Source organism: Aricia agestis, chromosome 2, assembly GCF_905147365.1.
Source record: "Aricia agestis chromosome 2, ilAriAges1.1, whole genome shotgun sequence".
In the NCBI taxonomy this organism is placed as follows: domain Eukaryota; kingdom Metazoa; phylum Arthropoda; class Insecta; order Lepidoptera; family Lycaenidae; genus Aricia; species Aricia agestis.
The window spans coordinates 6,691,230-6,713,177 of NC_056407.1; the positions used below are offsets into that span (position 1 = coordinate 6,691,230).

A 21,948-nucleotide genomic window follows, 5' to 3' on the forward strand; every position below is an offset into this window, starting at 1 on the left:
TACAGAGGACTCATATTATACATAAACATAAAAAATTATCATTTAACACTGAGGTAGTAAGTACTACGTACTAGAGCAGCTATTGCGAACAAAAAACATGTCGCACTTGAGGCATGAGCGGGGTGGGAGGCGAGGCGGTGATTGCTATAGATCAGTACCGTACCGCAGAAGTGACACAGTTTAGTGCCTACACTCGAATGAATGCAGAATCTATTTGAGTAAGTGGATAAAATAAAAATAAAAATTCACTTTTTTATAAAATTTATAATTAATATGGATCCATAGTCCACTATTATAGCTAATTACCTTATTTAAATTACTTAAATATTTTCAAATATGTACCATAATAAAATTATTATAATGTACGCATGTATAATGTACGTAATATTTTAAATACATATTACAAAAATACAAACTCGTCTACGTGAGTAAGTACTTCGTCTTATCATAGATCTGTATTCTGCCTACATTACACTCTGAATCTACTACTCTATGACAATGCAAAATAGCGCGCGTCTTCGCCTAGTAATTGAATGTTCGTATTTTAATTGAAAATAATTAAATAAGAATGTTAAAACCGATGAAATGTTATTCCGTTGCATTTGGAAGTGTTACTGGAATCATTTTTGCAGTATCTTAACCCACAACTAGGCATTTTTGCGACTTTTTTTGGTTTCGTTTTTGATTGTGGTACGTCTGGCGCGCAGAAGAGCTCGCGGGCGACTAAGTGCACTGCTGCTATATAGATTATGTTGAATGTGACCAAGCATTGCGTTGAGTTGTCGAGTCTAGTACGTAGTACATACTATGTCAGTGTCATTTAAAGTATTATTCACTTTGTTTTGAAATTCCCTGTAAATAATAGTCAGTTGGCAAAAGTAGTTTTCCTCCTTATCCTTTCAAAGCTTTGTAACCTAACTGCTACCAAGAGCAGTATAGTTATTGTATTATTGTAAGAATCGTGATTGATGATCACTGAATGTTTATTGTTGATGATGATGGTGATGATATACTAGGACGTTACTAATAAATAAAAGACTTAATACGTATTCTATCATGTTTTATTGTAACATATAGATAGTTCTACACATCCACCTTACATGCGCATGCGCTAAGTGATATGGGTCTGTACACGGCGCTCTCGCCTCACATAAATAAACTTCACAATATCATATAAACTTACGCTACCACACTACGCTACCTTAAGCTACTCCGGCCGCGCGCCGCGGGCGTCGTTGTATCGGACCACGGAAGTTCCGGTTTCGGTTCCGGTTCCGGTGTCGGATACGCGACGACGAAGTCCGTTACGGTCATACATTACACTATGTCTCCGTATACTATGATACATAAAATAATTTATATTTTATACATTACACATGTTAAACAAAACAACATAAATTAAAACTTAATATTTAAATTCAATATAATCGTAGAGCTATGGCGTCGATTACATTCGTTCGTTTCGCAGGAAGTTATCCATGTATACTTAATCAATAAATTAAAATGCATGGTAAGTGTGTACCTAGTTTTCACGGTAGCACATAAAATACATGTGAGACCGTTCTGAATTCTAAACTTCTGCAAAACTTTCAAATGTAAAAGACGCGTGAATTAGTATTCATTTTATATCAACTGTAGATCGAGCCAAAGATCCTGAGCGCATAATAATTTTAACCATGCCTTAGAAAAAAAACGTAGCTTTTCAAAACTTTACGTGGTTCCTAAATCTTTTCAATTTCAAAAGATAATAGAGATCTAAACACTTATACAATGTCGTATACTCAATCAGTGGCTTGGATCTTTCTCGCACGGCTAATTAAGGAGCTCGCTATATTATAGTATAATACCGAGAACACTGAATAATCTTTTACTCATTATTTACAAACTACTAACAAAGAAACAATAAAACGGTGTGACATGTTCGTTTCATAAATCTCACGTCTCACTATCACCCCAGAGATCAGTTCCGAGCGCAACAGAGCTCGTCGTCTACCCGCGGCGCACGATCACTTACAACGACATTGTTATGTACACAGTCTGTACAGGCGGCGTATTTACACGATATGTTGGCGTCAGTCGCGGGGCGGCCGCGCCAGCAGCGCCAGGGGCTGCAGCGCGGCGGCCTGCAGGGCGGCGTGCGCGGCGGGGCTGTGCGCGTGGGCGTGGGCGTGCGCGTGCGCGTGCGCGTGCAGCGGGTGCATCGGCAGCAATGACCCGCCGCTCGGCGACGACGCTCCGCCCTCGCCCGCCGGCGGGTTTATACGCTTCTCCTGGTAACAAAGAAATTAAGGTATATTCGTATGTACCACTTACAAGATTTAAATTCTAACTTTTAAAATAAAAAAAATACTAGCGATAGTAATGATACCTTTTGTCTGCGGTTGCAGAACCAAACGCGCACCACTTCTTTTTCCATGCACAAGGAATCAGCCAGCGCGGCGATCTCCTCGCTGGTGGGCTTGGGGTTGTGCAGGAAGGCCTTCTCGAGGGCGACCCGCACGCCCGACTCGATGGACGTGCGCTTCTTGCGGCGGCGGCCTACGGCCTCGGCCAGCCCCGCGCCCAGCGCCGTGGAGCCGCCGCCGCCGCTCAGCGACGAGTCCGCGTCCTCCAACCACTTCTGCAGGAGGGGCTTCAACTTGCACATATTCTTGAAGCTCAAGTTCAAGGCCTCGAATCTTGAAATTGTGGTCTGCGAGAAGTCGTTCCCGTACAGCTTGCCCATAGCGAGACCGACGTCGCCCTGTGTAAAGCCTGTAACAAAATTGTGGGCGGTAATGTATCGTTCGAGCCGCGGTAATAGAATTTGATGATGTATTCATTGTTCGGACTGACCGAGTTTGATTCTTCGTTGTTTGAAGGTCTTGGCGAAGTGTTCGAGCTCCTCGAGGTCCGCTGTGTCGTCGGCGGGGTCGAGCGCGCGCGGCTTGTGCGCGTGCGCGTGAAGCGGGGAGTGGGCGGGCGCGTGCGGCGAGTGCGAGTGCAGGCCGTGCGGGGAATGCGCGTGCGCGTGCAGGGCGTGCGCGTGCGCGTGCAGCGCGTGGGGCGAGCGGGCGCGGCCCGGCCCGGGCGTGTGCGGTGTGAGGAACGCGCCCGCTCCTGGAGGGGAGCCCCGCGGCGACGGAGATCTCGCCTCTGTAACACAAAATAATGTTAGTTTCAATAATAATGTAAATAATTGAAGTAGATAAAAACATACTTAAAAGTTAAAACATGTTTTTAACATTATGTAGCTCTATTTAAATAAAGCATTCCTACCAACAGTAGGCTGAGCGTTGGCTCGCGCCTGCAGTTGCTGCAGCTGCTGCGCCGCCGCCTGGGCCACCGCCTGCTGCACCTGCAACGAAACGAATTTGTCTAAACATGTATTTTCGAAAAGCGACTTTTCAATCTTTACTTAAATAACAATATGTAATACTGTGTAATAGAAAGTTGAGACTACTCTGCTTTTATCTCTATTAAATCATTAATAATTAGCATAAGTTAGATACCTGTGTGTGGAGCAGCAGGGAGTGCGCGCCGTGCTGCGTCAGCAACAGGTGCTGCAGCTGCGCCAGCGCGTTGCCCGCGCCCGCCGCGCTCTGGAATGTAAAAGTTATTGTTAGTCGCTGTTAGATTTATCAATTATCTTTATCTCTCAATAATATTATAATTTATGAGTCTATATCTCAGCTGAGCTGTGAGAGATGGAAGTTGGAACGGTGAAGCAAGATGAATATTATATCTAAGGTTCCGAGTGTATTGTTACTACTCTTGTTATCTATGACATAGTTACTGTTCTATAATTGATAATACTTCTCTTGTTTTGTTGTCGAAATTTTGCTCTACTGAATTATCGCGTCCTCTATTCTGCACTAGCAAAACCTTGTACAAAATCAAAAATGTACTCGTAAACGAGCAGGCGTATATTATATCTGATAGTAAATAATTGATAGCCGCAGCCCGTAAAGCATGCCTGTAGTTATTTCGAGTTGTGTTCCGTTTCCTAAAATTTACTTAAGCCTCCGGTTACTTAATCCACTCAGCGAAACACAACGTAAGCGTTACCTTAAGCCAGCTTTCTGTAAAGCCTAGGCTTTGGTAAGTCAGTCAAGCCCATAGCTTAGGATAAAGGACACGTATTTTACTGAGCAGACATTTAACAACAATATTTCTATTTACATTGAGTTTTTCATATAATATCATTGTATTTACGGTGTGTGTCAGTCCCCTGTAAACGTAGCAGCACTTAAAGAGCAATTATTTTTTTCTTTTGTATGGGAAAACTCGTGACGCTGGTGCGCTTGCCCATACAAATCACAAAAAAATTGCTCTTTCAGTGCTGCTACTCTCACAGTGAACTCTCTACAAGGTATACATACACACCCTAAAGTAGTACCCTGTAGAAACAAGTAATTCTGGAATGAACTATCAGCAGTAGTATCTCCGGACCAATACAACCTGTAGGTAAACCTTCAAGAAGAGAGCGTATTCCCTTTAAAAAGGCCGGCAACGCACCTGCAGCTCTTCTGATGTTGCGAGTGTCTATGGGCAACGGTAGTTGATTTCCATCAGGTTACCTGTTTGCTCGTTTGCTCCCTTATTTTATAAAAAGTAACTCACGAGTACGGCGGCGGTGGCGGCGCTGGCGGCGGCGTGTGTGGGCGCGCGAGGCGGCATGGGCAGCGCCAGCGGCTCCGACGACCGCTCGTCCCCGCTCGCGTCGCCCTCACCCTCGCCGCTCGCTGAACCATCTGGAACATACATACATAATGTAAATAATGGTGGTAAGGGCAGTAGCGGCGTTAGGGGGGTGCGATGCTGGGCGACTACCCAGGGCGCCGAATAAAAAGGGGCGCTGAAGGCGAACAAAAAGGACGCCAACTTTATCAGCACTACCCTGAGCGCCGAAGAATTATCACCCAGGGCGCTGGTTATGCAACCGGCAATGGGTATGAGGTAAAACACTAAATTATTGGCACTATAGAGTTCCTAATCTAATTATTATTGGCATTCACAGTTATTTTGAATCAAAAATCTAAGTAGACAATAATAAAATGAATGATAATGTTGGGGTAGTTTGCTCTATCTTCATGTTAGAAGTTAAGATTAGTGTGATTTCCACTGACCTCCATTATACAAGTACGCTGGTATGATACCCTTTGAAATGACAGCTATTTTTTGTGCCTATTTCAAGCGGAATCAGCGCCCCCAATGCGGGGAAGAGAACTAATTCTGACTTAAAAATGACGTTTGAAAGTCGCCATATTGGCGCTGATAGCAGTAGTGGGAGTACTTGGAACTAATACTAGTTTCTACAACCAATAGCGATTAAGCGGCCATTTGCAAGTTACGTCAGATTTAGTTCTCTTCCCCTGCATTGGGGGCGTTGATTCCGCTTCAAATAGGCACAAAAAAACAGTTGTGTATCATAAGTCCAGCGTTTCTTTTTTTTTTTTTTATGAAATAAGGGGGCAAACGAGCAAACGGGTCACCTGATGGAAAGCAACATCCGTCGCCCATGGACACTCGCAGCATCAGAAGAGCTGCAAGTACGTTGCCAGCTTTTTAAGAGGAAATAGGGTAATAGGAGAGGGAAGGGAAGGGAATAGGGGAGGACAGGGAAGGGAATAGGGTAGGGGATTGGGCCTCCGGTAAACTCACTCACTCGGCGAAACACAGCGCAAGCGCTGATTCACGCCGGTTTTCTGTGAGAACGTGGTATTTCTCCGGTCGAGCCGGCCCGTTCGTGCCGAAGCATGGATCTCCCACGTATAAACGTACTTACGTATTAGCGTACTTGTATAATGGAGGTCAGTGGTGATTTCAGACTGAAGTAGCAAAACGATGTTGGCACGCTGGTGCAATTTCTCTCTGTGTATATTTTGCTGAACTCAAAATAGATGAGTCAGCTCTGTAAGGCTGTTAAGATCGGCAAAAGGTTTATTTGGTGACTTGTAACCCCACGTACATTATGTCGCAAAACAGTCGCTTCCTATATGAATGAATTATTATGATTTATGAAGATGGTGAAGAATAGAAAAGAAGTTCAAAATAGTATAAAAGTTATCCATATCCGTACTTTATATACGGTACTTTATAAATACTTTATCCATTTCATTTTTAGGGTTCCGTACCCAAAGGGTAAAAACGAAAATAGGGTCCCTATTACTGAGACTTCGATGTCTGTCCGTCTGTCTATCTGTCTCCAGGCAGTAACTCAAGAACGGTAATATCTAGAGAGTTGAAATTTATTTTACAGACTATATATATCTGTTGCAGCTATAACAACAAATACTAAAAACAAAATAAAATTAATATTTAAGGGGGACTCCCATACAACAAACGTGATTTTTTTGGCCTTTTTTGCTTTATATCAAAAATGGCAACAGGTAGGTACTTGAATTTTTCTCAATGTACTTAGTTATTAATATTAAAATAAAATAAACAAATTAAAGGTCCCATAGAAAAAACACAAATTTGGGCCTAATTTTGGTCTATAATGGAACGGAACCCTTCGTGCGCGAGCTGACTCGCACTTGGTCGATTATTTAAGCAAATACGCAGTAATCTAAAGTCAAGTATATACGGTAGCGGCTAAATGAGACTGCGTAGTGTAGTTTTCTCTAATTAATTCGAGTTGAGTCATACATTTTGATAGCTGATTTTATCTGAACTTTAATCGGAAACTTATGTTTTTAAGTGAAATTCTTGTAATGAGGTATTAAACCTCGATCATTGGAATCGCAGACACAATAGATTTTCAATTGTGCGACAGCCGGATGCCGCTTGGAGATATAAGAATAGAAGGAGCAGGATATATTTTAGCATCTAATGCTCAGTTTTTTTTTTATGAAATAAGGGGGCAAACGAGCAGACGGGTCACCTGATGGAAAGCAACTTCCGTCACCCATGGACACTCGCAGCATAAGAAGAGCTGCAGGTGCGTTGCCGGCCTTTTAAGAGGGAATAGGGTAATAGGGGAGGGTAGCGAAGGGAATAAGGTAGAGGATTGGGCCTCCGGTAAACTCACTCACTCGGTGAAACACAGCGCAAGCGCTGTTTCACGCCGGTTTTCTGTGAGAACGTGGTATTTCTCCGGTCGAGCCGACCCATTCGTGCCGAAGCATGGCTCTCCCACGTGTATATGGTCGCTGTTAAGCATTAGTGTCCTAACCCACATTTTTTTTTTGTCGTTAAATTTTGAATGCAGTCTTGTTCTAAATCATCTACAGAACATAACTGCATTCATAACTCAATACGTAATTTTTGTGTGGGTTAGTACACAAATGCTTAACAGCGTCCATATGTAGATGAGGTTTTTGGCAGGTTTATCCTTTCAATGGCGTTATTTATTGGTTAAGAATAATCATCGAATTTCTCTGAGTGCGGTCGTCATTCTCGAAAGTTCTTCTAGGTAATTACGAATCAGTGATGCTAGGTTTGTATTCGTATTTACAAAGGATAGTTCTGCGTTAAACGGCAGAAATTGATGGGAAATTTTCGATGAATATGAAAACGGTGGTTTGAATAAAAGATGGGGAGCGTGAGTGAGCGGCCGCGCCGGATATTACATGTAGATGGCCGCACACTGCCGACCACTTCAACGGTACTTTAAGTTTAGTAGTTTAGGGTCCCCGCAGACGTACAATTTAAAGTTGGCCGACTATCGTAAAAACCACAGAGATAGATCAAGATAGAAGCGCCATACGCTCGTGTTCATACAAATTGGAGGGGCATGGCCCTTCTATCTTGATCTATTTCTGTGGTTTGTACGATAGTCGGCCAACTTTAAATTGTACGTCTGCGGGGGACCCTTAAAGGACTAAACAAATACTAGAGAATTCTGATGTGAGGCGACGGGAAGCGGTATTTTCTTGTTGTAAACAATATAAAAAGAAACGGACCTAAATCGGTTCCGTTTTAGGGTTCAGTAGTCAACCAAGTTTTGTTGATTACAGAACCCTATAACGGAAACCTAACGAGCAGATTTTTTGTATATTGATAGATTAAGGACCTGTTTCACCACTTTCTGATAGATTCTCCATATTTCATCTGTCAAGTTAAGTGGTGGAAAGCCTTTTCGGTACTAATCAGGAACTAGGAAGTGGTGAAATAGGCCCTAATAGTCATATAATTTAAGAGTAATATAATTGTCCTACAAATAAAACAGTCCATATTTTAGGACCATCAATTCAAAGTATGAAATCCTTTCTAATCTCTGTTAGCTACCACTTTCGAGATTTTTCGCAAATAAAAATGTTGTTTGTCTTATCAAAATGAAGTTACTCACAAAAAATTAGCTTGATAGTAATAAAAAAAATTTAGGGCTCCCGTACTACATCTTTCTGGAATTAAAAATTTCCCATACCAAAACCGGATTATTTATGAACAAAATTATAAGTTCGACTCAGCAGTTTAAGCGTGAAAAGTTAACGTTTCCGTACGTTAACTTTTCACGCTTAAACTGCTCATTTCATGCAAAAAAAGACATATTTCGCATTTTTTATTAGATATTATATTATGATGAATAAAAAAAAATTACAGTAAGTGACTGGATTTCCCAAACCGCTTTTTTGCGCGGCAAGGCTGAAATCTATCTTATTTTTTCAAGATATCGTTTAAATTTTTGATTTTAAAAGTAAAACTTAACGCTTATAAATTGGGCCTTTCCTAATTTTTTTTTAATAATTATTATTTTCCAAGAAAATAAACATAAATAGGCGATTTCCAATTTTGGTGGCTTGTCGCCGAACTATTTTACTCAATATCTAGACCGATTAACAGAAAACTTAATACTGGATTAGATTTTTATTTTTATGTAGTCGTTTTATATATAGTTGAATCTTCATAATATATGAATTTTATTGTACTAACGTAACTTCTGTAGTTGAGTTTTTATGACACAGTTTAGGTCTGTCGCGGAGAATTTTTAAATTTTGGTGGGATTTACAAAACGTTGTTTCTACAAAATACCATTGATCCCTTAAGCATAAAAAATACGCCATTTACTCCATTCAACCACTCGCTAACCAGTTTAGGAGGTGCCTGTGGGCTGGGTCGTACCAGTTTCCAGTCAGAAATGAAAGAAAACCGTTTTATCACAAAACCCCCGATTTTATGCAATTTTGGTGTACTTAAATTATCCCACTTGTGGCAATAATATCACGTTGTTATTTTGAATATCGGTAGAGTTTTAGTTTGTTTATATTTAAGTTAATGTGCTATAACTTTAGTGCACGTAGTTTTTTTTTAAGATTATTTTTCTCGCAAATTCCAATTTTGGTGGGTAAAAGGGTCTGTAAAACATTATTTTTACAAAATACCATTGATTCTTGAAGCATAAAAATACGCCATCCACTTCATTCTGTCACAAGCTAACTCGTCTAGGTGGTGGTTGTCGTACCAGTTTCCCGTAAACACCTAATCCTCAATTTTGGTGGAAACGAAAATTTCCACCAAAATTATATAAAAAACGCAAGTTGTTGAAATCCACTCAAGTACAGTGTAATAATTTATCTTAGTCAAATTGTTGATTCTTCACGAACTTCACGCCCGCTTATAAACACGACGAAGATAAGCTAAGGGTAGGGATCCCCTAAGACACAAAATAATTAAAAGATCATTTTGAACGCGTGCAACACAATGTTGCGACAATTTCACTTTCTAAAGGCACGCGATTCTTTAACCCCTTTACCTCAGTTTTTTGCACCACGCGCCAAACCTGCGCAACCCTTCGTCTCGTGCACAAGTAAAAGTGTTAAGATTAGGGTCTCATTGTAGGAGAATAAAGAAGTCAATATACGATACTATACTTTGTCAAAGCTACAGATGTTTTATTTGAAAGTATATTGTAACGTGCCTACTGCCTACCGAATAATTAATGAACTATTTTGGAAAAGAAACAGCAATATTTTATATTAAGATTTAGCATGAATAGTGTTTCGTATGTAATTTAAATTACTTAAATATTATTATATTTTATTAAAAATACATACGAAATTTGAATTCACAGCACGTCAAGTTGTGCTGTAAATCAAACATCGCATTGCACGGCCCCTGCCGGCAGCGCGGACGCCGGACAGAACGTTTTACAGCAAAACGCATGTAGGTACTCTAGTCTCTAATTTAATTGTTAAAACATTTTCGTCTAGAAATAATTGGTTAACCGCGTGTGAAATACCTAATCCTAGAGATCTTGTATCGAAGAGCTAGCCAGCTGCTGTATCCAGATTCCAGACGAAATAAGGACAATGGACATTCTGGACTCAGAGACTATAATTTCAGGAAAAAAACATAACTTTTTGTACATGAAACATAGCCTATGTCACTCAGATACACACCAACTTTCTATCAGCTCTACCTTACCTCCTACAAACAGTAGATTACCCCCTACAAACAAATATAGTTCATGTTAAAATGCCGTTAAAATACTAGGTTTTTCATCAACGGAGCTGTAATCGTAACGAAAAAGCTACTTTTTTAAATAAAAGTAGCGACGTTTTCATTCAGAGAATAGAATTGTTGGCTTGATAATTCCAAATTTTTGTCAAAATCCCTTTAGTACTTTTTGCGTGATGAACTAACAAACTTATAAGTTACAAAGTTTTGCCGTTCGCAACTTCGCGGTAGTGTGAATTGTATTTAAGTAAAATAGCCTTCTCTTTTGAAGTGGGTAATAAATAGGTATATTATGGTATGTACTTACCGTGGCTGGGAGGCGGAGAAGGCGATTTAATTAAGTCGCCTGACTCTTCTGCAACAACGGAAAACAACTATTAATTACATACATACATAACGTAGTCAAACATTATGATTAACCTTAATATGAATAATTATGTAAATAATTACTACATTTTTAGATTTTTATCTTGTATGTACCAGCAATCATCTTAGAAAAGCTGCTACAATTATCAAACTAATTAAATAGACTCAATAAGAATTGATTGAATTTTTGACCAATCCATTCACACTTGAAACAAAATTTAAAGATCTTTTAAACCTGTAATTTCTTCTAATTATGCTAAACTGAATTTCTTTATAATTGCATAATTAAAATATTTGACATTTAAGGACAACTTATGAATAATGTAAATTATTAATTAAAATAAACGTCGATCTGCAGTCCTCCCGACACGCGTGCTGCGTCAGATATTCATTCATTATTTTTTTAATTAATATTCGTATTTTGATATACTTATGATTTATGAATTACTGAATTGATAAATAAAATAACCATTATTTATCCCCGTGCATAACCTAAGCATAATTATGTGTTATAACAGAATAAAATGAGAACGTACCTATACTGCATCTATTCAAAGTTCATACTGGCATTTATTATACATATAGATAGCCCTTTTGTAACTTTTTTAGCCTGGAATATTCTCATTAACACAAAACTTGCTGAGCAAAATATATTTTTTTAAATCACAACTCTGTAAACTTGCAAGTCACATTCTGTGAATTTCAAACCATGGTTTAAATTATTCAGGCAATCATGAAAACGGGCCATAATTGCCGTTTTAGCGCCCCAAAAGCAATTCTGTGGTAGGTAACTAATTTGATTAATTCCTAAAATCCTAAACAGTTTTGACGGCTCATTTTTATGTGCTGCTACCATAAATTACATATTTATCTCGTGATGTATACCGTGAAGTGGGTAATACATTTGTAAATTATGATAATAATCGTCAATTAACCTGCCTTACGCTTTAATTAAACTATGGCCAATGGTTTTCTGCTGCGAATCATTTATCATAATTACAAATTTTAATATGTATCTATTCTCAGTCAAAAACAACAAACATTATTCCCTACTTGTTTTTTAAAACAAGTTTTGGCTACCATAAGCTCACCTAGTCTAAGGAAATATATTTAGTTGCAGAAGAGTGAGAAAATAATATTTTAGCGCCTACCGGATTTGTTTTGATTGTAATTTTAGTATTTTGTTACATCTATTGTGATAAACAAAATTCGCAAGAAGCTTCTTCTTATTTATGATTTTAGATCCTAAAAAATAAGATTTACAAACAGGAAGTGAAACGCACAGTACGTAATGATATTGTACGCGTAAGGATTCGATATATCTCATTAAGTATATTAATGTAATTTAAGAACGGGATTTTGATATCGAGGCGACGGCTAACTGGCTTATAATTATACCGAATTAGCGGCTTATCCGACACGAGCAACGCCTGTCCGAGGTGACGGATCTTGTATAAGAAGCCATTTGTGATACCTCATCCAAATACGGGAGCTTTTGGTGGAATTCGACACTTATCGGTATAAGGCTTATGATAAAAGAGCAAGTTTTGTATGTATTTCCTTATTCTAGACGTAGGTATTGAACACGATACTGAAACTTTTTATAAATTAAATAAAGGATTCCTGAAACTCACGATTGTCCCACGTAAGGCTGGATAGATTAAAGTAAGTCGTAAAAATTGTTTATCGGCTATTTACATTAACTTTAAAGTTATAAAAATGTTTACAATAGTTTAAAGTATTTTTGTAAAACGGAGGAGAAGTGAAAACAACGGATAGAAAACAAAAGATGGTTTAGAAATTGGAGTTTTTTGCTATTCATTCTGATGTTAAAGTAAATAACAAAATGTCACTTGCGATTTGGACGATTGAGATGGGTCGAAGAATAGTCCAATCAGAAAAAAATTGAATCGGTTAACATTTTACGCGTCGCATTTTTGTCAGATTTGCAAAACGCACCGTGAGAATTGTACCTGCAAGAAGCCTGCAAGTGAAGAATACAAATGTCTCGGATAAAAAGGATTTGCATCGGGGATAATCTCGCATTCAAATCCTGACGTGGGTGACGCAAAAACTCGCCCAAAAAACTGTTAAAAAGCTCCTGCATTGTAGGAGTATGCGTTTATTGAAACATCAAGTTTTTGCGCAATATCCCGCAATCGAAAAGGGTACAATCGCAGAAATAGACTCGCATTAGATAGGAATATTTTTTTGTCGAAAAAAACGGCAGTTGTCCATTTTTTGCTCGAATCCTTCTTTTAACGAAATCTAAAATTACATCGACGTATTTTTTGGTTTCCATATTAAATAACACATGAATATGTTAGTTTTTTGTGGATTCGAGGATAGAGGTTATAAAATTGCTATAGCGTGAATAGTAATTAACGGATATTAAAATTATATAAATATTTGATTTAAAATTATATATTATAAATATTAAACATATTTTTACTTAATAAGAAACTATTTTTATAATAATTCATATGTCTTACTCATTTTAGTCCTAAGACGAAATACGATTTTTAGTATTTACCAGACAACCAGATAATTTTTGATATTTAAGTTGGCGATAAAAAGTGAAATTTAATTAATTAAAAAATTAAAAACGTTTAATTCTTTTTTAGAGAGGTAAAATTTTGAAAAAAATTTTTTATACGTCGGTTAACGAGCTATAGGCATTAGGATACTACATTTATATTAAAAAATAATAAACTTAATTCTAGAGTCTGTTAAGGAGAAATTGAACTTTTATTTGGAATAATATTCTGAATTATAAACTGAACGCATTAAAGGGAATATAGCAAAACCATATTTTGATTCGGAAAATTTATTACAACGAAGGTATAAAGTACGTCCGGTGTAGTAAGTTGATAACTTATAGACGTAGAGATTTTTTATTAATGGTATCTTGGAATATAAAATTGTACCTACAATTAACATATTATTTTTTATTTAGATTGTGATCAATACTCGACTGTGCAACAGTTTTCTTTCGGTTTTTTTTTCAGTTTCAAATTCAGGTTATTTACATAGATCATAATAAACAGAATACAAACAAGGTTTTTTTTGTTAAGTTAGATGAAATGCGCACTAGGCAAAATCAGTTCGTAATAATTTTTTAAATAAAAAAACAAAATAGAAATACATATAATTCATATGCAGCTTGACTAAACAAAAAACATATAAATATAGCCTTATTAGCGAATACTTAAGTTCCCTTCAGCAATACTATGGCAGGCGATAGTTAAAATAGATAAATCAAAATAACAGTTGAAGAAAATAATTGCTTGATTACAAATTGTAAATAGAACTGTACACACATTTTATTCGGAGAGCTAAAAACAACAATTTAGTTATAATATACATTAAGGCTTAAATAATTAAGTTAAAACCAAAACAAATGAAATTCTGATTTAATAATAAACGAAAAGAACAAACTCTTAGTACAATGTTAAGTACTCACGGTAAGATGTGCAAAATCTTCGCGAAGGTGCGCGCACGCACGCCGTCAGCACCATCGCGCTGACGTTCGGTACGATCGACTGCGGAGCGATCACGAAACGATCACGATCCGCCCTCGGCCGAAGACGGGGCGAGACTGAGCGAGCGTGGAGCCACCCCGCGCCGTTCCGTTCCCCGCTCGATTAAAAATTTCAACTTTTTTATCCAAATCCGTTTCTTTTTCCGCCCTTAGTGAATTTTTTTCGCGCGTCGCCATTATTTCGATTACCTGAGATGGAAGTTTTTTCGATGCGTGTTTAAAAGCTGTTTAATGTTTTTTTGTACGAAAGGGGAGCGACGGGTTCGAGCAGCCGATGCGCGAATTCCGATATCGGGTTTGATTGTTAAAAAAAACCGTCGGTTGAGGCGAAACAGCACGCAGCGTGTGCCACGCCGGGTAATAATAACCGCCACAATACTTTCGCTGCGATGTTGCATCACCGAGATTTGGTTTCGTCGTCGGTTGGCATTTAACGACATTTTTAATCCACACTTTTTATTTTTAGGTGTAAATTAATTACACAAGAAAGTAAAAAAAAAAAAACGATTCCTCATCGGTTAATCCTTCTGCAAACGAATTTTGGATGCGTTACATACATGGGAGCTTTATACGTCGTGTTATGTTTACCACTTAATTTTATAGAGAAAAGAATATTTCGTTAAATCTAACTTTATTTCAGTTTTAGTATATGTAGAGTTATTTCAGATGAAAGAATAAATGCTCCCGGTACCTGCCGATAATCACATTAACGGTCAAATCACGTCGCTGGAGGCTACCCGATACCCACATTTTTAATAATAGGGTTCATTCTAAGGGTCCATTCTTCAATTGCCATAAAACTTTTACTAGTCGTTTAGATATCAGTGTAAGTTTAATTTATGTAAAAAACGTGGAAACATTGTAGGACATACATTAAATCGTGACATTTAACGCTGTATTCATTCTTCAGCTTAATCTCTTCTTCCATGGGGAAGGTAAAGAAGGTGATCAGGTAATATTGGAAACGGTTCCAATATAACCTCATTCGAATTTGTATTTTTAAAATTTAAATTGAAATGCGGTGAAATAGCGGCGAGTGGGCAGCACTTTGAGATGTAAATGCGCATGAAACATGTATGCGTCCACTTTGAACTGCGACTGAATGTTTGTTTAGGTCCGCATAACTCTGGAACCTCATCGCTTTATTTCGCGATGGGATGGTAATATCGGCAGGTCAGTGGTGCGGGTTCGGATCATTTGAATATCGATTCTATTGCATTTCTATGAGAAACATCTGATGCTAAAAATCAGACCCTCTGTTAGTATAGTGTGCTCGTAATGTTGATGTTCCACAAAACAAAACGTTCGAAAACGTCTTATATTCATTTCTTGCCATGATTTGAGAATTCTTAATAAGTAGAAGTATAATAATATCAATTATTTCATAAAATAAAATAATTTTATTGACAGTTAATTTACTGCAAATTATGCGATTAACGTAGCTCAAGATAGGAATCATTGTCTAAAATAATTATAGAACCTTTGAATAATAAATAGTGAATTTCATGTTTCGGAAACATTTATCAATTTCGAAATAATAGCCATTTATTATTCAATAATTTTTATTGATTGTTCTATGCATTGTAACTTGAATAACTTGACTGCAACTTTTCTCAGCAAACAATTAAATACTTACAGTATTAAAATAAGGAACTTCGTGCCAATAAAATGTTTTAACTTGTTTTATTTTTTATTTCGATGTTTGCATTATCTTGTTACGTTTTTTGGAAATAAAAAATATCTAAAAGAAAAAATACTCTGAACCGTTATTTTAGAAAGAGTGCTACGACCGTAGCGGAGTGCTACGCCATTGCTACGAGCGTAGCATACACAAAGCATACAATAAATTAAGCTCTCTGATTTTATGCAAATTAATATTATGTTTCGATAGTTTTAAATAAATAACTATGTAATACTAATTTAATTAAAATGTAAAGCTGTTTTTATTATGTTTTTAATTTAAAAAAATGTAATCAATTTTTTATTAAAAAAAATGATAATGACGCCTTCTGAACTTTAATTATCATCAGCCAAACTTAAAAAAATGCAAAAAATTCGTTCTTATTTCTTAGCCCACAAAGTATAAGGCAATGACAACATTAGACCCTAAATAAGTGAATTTATAACGCCCCCTAACCCCCCGGCGCCCGCGTTTAATTAAAGGAAGGGTTAGCTACCATAACTCAGGAGTAATCGCCGATCGGGGGTGGCAGTGCCAGTGTAGTGATAGATCGTATTAATATTATAACACAAAATATAGTGTCACATGATTAGCTTTTTATTACAGCAAAGATTGCATTTTATTATGGCGGGATTCTGATACTGCGCCGATTTTTATTAAAATTTGATTATGACAAGTAGGCCACGGAGAAGATTCCTGCAGTTGCGAGTCTATTCAGTTTTTGATATTAATATAAAATCTTCTGTCGACTATATACTAAAATTATTATCTTCTTATATATAAAATTCTCGTGTCACAAAGTTAGACCGCGTACTCCTCCGAAACGGCTTTACTAATTTTAACCAAATTTTATATGCATATTCAGTGGGTCTGAGAATCGGATACTGGGTACTTATTATATTGATATGTGAATTTGTTGAATAAATAATAGTAAATGATTACAACTCGAGACTGACGGTGACCATTGTTTGTGCGACGGGATAGCGATGGACGTTGCCATGGTGACATACTTATTTAGTCACTTCAATAAAATAATACGGGCGAAATACTTTATATGGCAAAGAAACGTTTGCCGGGACAGCTAGTTATTCATGAAATTAAGCGTACCGTAACTTTGATTACTAGTAAAAAAAAGTTTAAGTACCATTCAAGTCTTTTTCTAAAGCTTCTTGTCTTGTCTGTGCATTTGTGGAGGTTTTTAATAACATAGTCTTTGCTTAGACCTTGTAACATGGAGGACATACATCACGGCCCCGAGAGACCGGCAAAGTGGACATGCAAAGTGTCAGCGCAATACTCATAAATCCTCGATCCCAGTGGAGTCGCTGGACAGTTCTGCTTAATAGATCTTTAATGTAGTGTTGTTTATAGGAATGTACTTTGTTTTTTTAATCAACATTAGGTTTTTTAAACTTTTGGTAGTTTTGGTAGTCGAGATGTATTTTGAGATATAAAATATAGAACCAAAAAACGAAATGTGAATTAGAGTTATGTACTCGTACTCGTATAATAATTATGTGTATAATATTTAAACTAAAACATGAGAGTCAAAACTATCTCGGGACAAATAGTATCAGAATTCAAGTGATAATAAATCAATATAATTAAGTCAAATAAAATAAGAAACGTTTCTCAACTCAAATGCACTTTAGCTGGCATTTATGCGTTATAACTGTATAAACTATACATATATAACCTAGTTAATAAGTCAAATGTTATAAGACGATCGACCGGCACGCTATCAACAGGAAAAATCGTTTTTAAAATACAACCGTAACCCGTAACCGCATAAACTTTGACTTTTAATAATTTTGAAATCTATGCTACTATTATCATAAATGCAAAAAGGTTTTGCCTGTTTGCTAAGTTAAGTTAGGCCACTTCAAAATATACGATGAAAATGTGATTTTGATGAAAAATCTTATTAGATACTTTGAGTCTCGATAAAGGACATAAATAAGTTTTTGTGACATGAATTTCTGCCGGAACAAAGTTACAGGTAACATCTAGTATTTGATAAAGTAAATAGGTAGACCTGCCCATAATATTTTCCTTAAAAGTACGGGTTACGAGTACTTTGCAATAATCATAGCTACTTGATTAATTTTATGGGCGATAAATATAAAATTTCATATTAGAGAAATGTGGAATATGCGAATATTTCGAGTACGCTAAACTGGTACGCGCGGCTCAATGACATATATTAATTATGATTCATACATTAATATTAAACATAAGAGGAGTAACTTAGGCTACTTTTTTAACGGACTTCAAAAAAAGAGGAGGATACATTTTACTTTTTATATTAATTGTTAGTGGATAACTTCGCTGTTAGTGGGATGTTGACGCGGACGAAGTCGCGGGTTACAGCTAGTATTAATTATAATTCATACATTCATATTAAATTAAGAGCTGTTAGTGATTGAGCCCTTTTGATGTTAAACATCAGATAAAGTAAAAGTGGGGTTAGCTCTCCCTATCGCAGTACCTTCTGCTCAGAATGTTTTCGCGCAATAGTTTTGTCTCCAGTACCTAAACTTAAAAGTTGACGTGGGAGAGCCACGCTTCGGCGCGAATGGGCCGGCTCGACCGGAGAAATACCACGTTCTCACAGAAAATCGGCGTGAAACAGCGCTTGCGCTGTGTTTCGCCGAGTGAGTGAGTTTACCGGAGGCCCAATCCCCTACCCTATTCCCTTCCCTACTCTCCTCTATTCCCTTCCCTTCCCATCCCTACCCTCCTCTATTACCCTATTCCCTCTTAAAAGGCCGGCAACGCACCTGCAGCTCTTCTGATGCTGCGAGTGTCCATGGGCGACGGAAGTTGCTTTCCATCAGGTGACCCGTTTGCTCGTTTGCCCCCTTATTTCATATAAAAAAAATGTTGTCACTTGTCACCTCTGTATATTTTTCTTTTAAACTCTTCATTTTATTAAAGCAAATATTAAATTAATTTAATTGCGTCCGAGTATGTTTTAAATTAACAATTTATTAAAACAACGAAAAAGTTTTATGCTTAACCTTGTTGCCAACAATACACTATTCTGTTTTTATGCCTTTTCTTACTATTACTTTGTAAATTTGGTACGTATATCTCATTGCTACTGTCGTGCCATATTCGGTGACTGGCCGTGCTTAAATTTTCCATAGAAAGGATAAGTGTAAATGTCTTATTAATTTCCTAATGGCGCGTTTATACGTGTTATAGGCTGTTAATAAACTGTTATGAGGCATTGACATGGAATAATTCATGAGGAACAAAAACAACGGCCTGCCGCCGCTTTCACCCGCTACTAACTAGTATCGGGACACATTTCCCGTCTACGACTGCCCATTTATTATTTGTCATTTAGAAACATACATATTTTGTCTTTTTATGTAACAGAATTATACTGCAATGCTTAATATTGCAATTATTTAGCTGTAAATATGAATCAAATCTTACGTAGTTTTGTAATGTTATTTTATTAGCTCTAACTTGCTATAGTACTGCTGCTATTAAAATGTAAATAATATAAATATTAAAAGTATGATGTAGATAATAATTATTAAAAAGACACAATATTACACAGGAAATGTACCCAATCAGTATGATTTGCAAATTCCAAGTCAGTATGATTTGCAAAATTCGACGCGCGATCTTTGAGGTACCTAACGGCTAACATAATGGCATTCAACGTTTACGAGTTGAATAGTCATCTATCACAAGTAGCGGTCTTTGTGGCTTACAAAAACAACAATATTATTTTTAAAACGTTCTTGGTATTAATAAGACAAGTTGACGTAGAACTCTACCGTTAAGTTGTGATCTAGGGGCACAATTCAAGTTCGGGCGGTTTAACCCCAAACTTATTCTAATCCAAATGAAATCTGTCCGGCTGATTGCGGGCGTAATCGCGATCGATCGGCGGCCATGTTGGATTAGCTCTATTTGCATTTTCAATTCGGCCAGCTCGGGCAAGGGTAGCGCGTGCCCGTAATCCTTTTAGCGGCACATAGCCGTATCAACGCTCGACCCGAGGGGCACCGCGCTTTAAACTTCCCAATTTACAATTCTCCCGACTGCATCGTTGCGATATAAATGTATATACAGTTGCCGTTGTATTAGGGGAATAAATTTTGTTAGATTACCATTCGAATTTCAAGATCGATTGTTAGCGGATTAGAATACTCGCATTGTGATTGTTATTTTTTCTCGAAATTTGCTGACGCAAGATACGTTACGGCGTTTTTTTAATGCAATATTGTCATTCTTGAATAGACCGGGAATAGAATCTTTTATTGGTTTTTTGAGATTCGTTTTTTAAATCTGCATCGCACACAAATACAAAAGATTATATAATGTATTCCCATTTCGCATAATCATTTTTTACGAATTTCACGTAAAAAGCTGAGTTGGCAAGCTCACAGGGTTTTTGGCAGATAATAATGGTTAGTCCGTTGAAGGCAATGTAAATAAACGACAATAATAATAATAATAATAATAACAATGATAATTATATTAATCAAAAATTATTTCAGAATCATAATGAAATAAAAATCAACTATGTAATTTTAATTTAGTTTCAACAATTACAACTTTAATTAATTTAAGTGTCGGAACCATTGTTGAATCGAACTTTGAAACTCTACTCATAGATTTATTGCGATAGAAAAGTCTGGAACGTGCGCTTTTCTCAGATAGTTGGAGTCATTAGCGGGGTGGTGCGTGGGCGGCGGCGGGGGTGAGGCGGGGGGGCGAGCGGGCAGAACGAGGGGGATGGGGAGGGGGTGAGGTACAATCAATAGATGCAGCTGCAGGCCGCTAATGCCTTTGTCGCAATGTACTTTACCGGCGAAAATGTAGAGTCATGTTAATTTTTGCACTCTCTAAGTTTATACCAATATTTTCTCAATATTTCGGATATAATATGCTGAAAGTGTGTAGTATGAAACAAACTTGCAGTTATTACTCATAGTATTCAATTTATTTTACATTGTTGAGTTTTAAGTGCAAAATTTGCACGTAGTGTCGGCGAATAGCCTCACAAGGTAAAGCTGTTATTTAGATTAATTATAATTAATTATTCTGTATGTATTAAGCGAGTAGAAAATAGTCACCTCAATATTCATGACGTATTTATTCATAATAATTCATAACCTAATATGAGAAACATAATTGAATATATTAAAATATATTTCATTTATAAAAATAGAAAATGCATTACATCATGTATTGCGAACGTTTTTAATGACCTGCATTTATTTATAAATTATTATAATACAATTATTTATCACGATTATGTATCAAAAGGTATAAAAAAACTATCATTGTATTAGGTTTAATAATATGAATAGTAATATGTAGGTTAAGTATAACAATTCAAGTATCATAAGAAACTAAGGCGATTTATCTAAATAACCAACTTTAATGTAAGATATTTGTATTAAAAATTAAAATGGTTACGAATAGCAAGCAACCAAAGACCAGGATTTAGGTGCATTTAAAAAATATAATAACTAGTTTTTTTATTTAATAATAATTTTTTAATAGTTGTGTATCAAGCGAACCAGTAAATGAAATCTCAGTACATAACCCTTATCACCCCAGACCTTTTTACTCGTGTTAACCCTTTAAAAAGCGATTTGAATGCATCAGGTAAGGGGCGGGCCGCGCATGTAGATTTACCTACATCTCCATACATTAACATACGCGTCCGGATTGGTCCGAGCCCCGGAAGGGTTACCCTGATTTGCGTATGGAAAATCTGAATATTCCTCATCGTGTTTTGTGTGTTTTATCCACTAGGCTTGGGGTTAAGTTATGTATTGAACCCACTTTGGAATACATGTAGCTTTATGTAACGTTTCAATATTGCACGGCCCCAATTTAATTTAATGATTACTTACATTTAATTTAATGAAGACTTTGATGGAACATTTGTAAAGCTTATGCCAAGATTGCCAAAAACTATCAGGTTAAGTTTATAGGTACCGATAAC

General features: G+C 36.9%; 1 protein-coding gene across 1 annotated transcript; it reads right to left on the reverse strand.

Annotated features, from left to right (window-relative positions):
• Positions 1-1,063: 1,063 nt before the first annotated feature.
• Positions 1,064-14,287, reverse strand: LOC121739864 (silk gland factor 3-like). The gene is made up of 8 exons (XM_042132453.1): positions 14,210-14,287; positions 10,688-10,735; positions 4,603-4,733; positions 3,492-3,581; positions 3,259-3,337; positions 2,836-3,135; positions 2,369-2,754; positions 1,064-2,270 (listed from the first exon to the last, which is right to left on the reverse strand). The coding sequence occupies exons 1-8, from the start codon at positions 14,262-14,264 to the stop codon at positions 2,073-2,075; spliced, it is 1,287 nt and encodes a 428-aa protein (XP_041988387.1). The 5' UTR covers positions 14,265-14,287; the 3' UTR covers positions 1,064-2,072.
• Between the last annotated feature and the right edge of the window lie 7,661 nt (positions 14,288-21,948).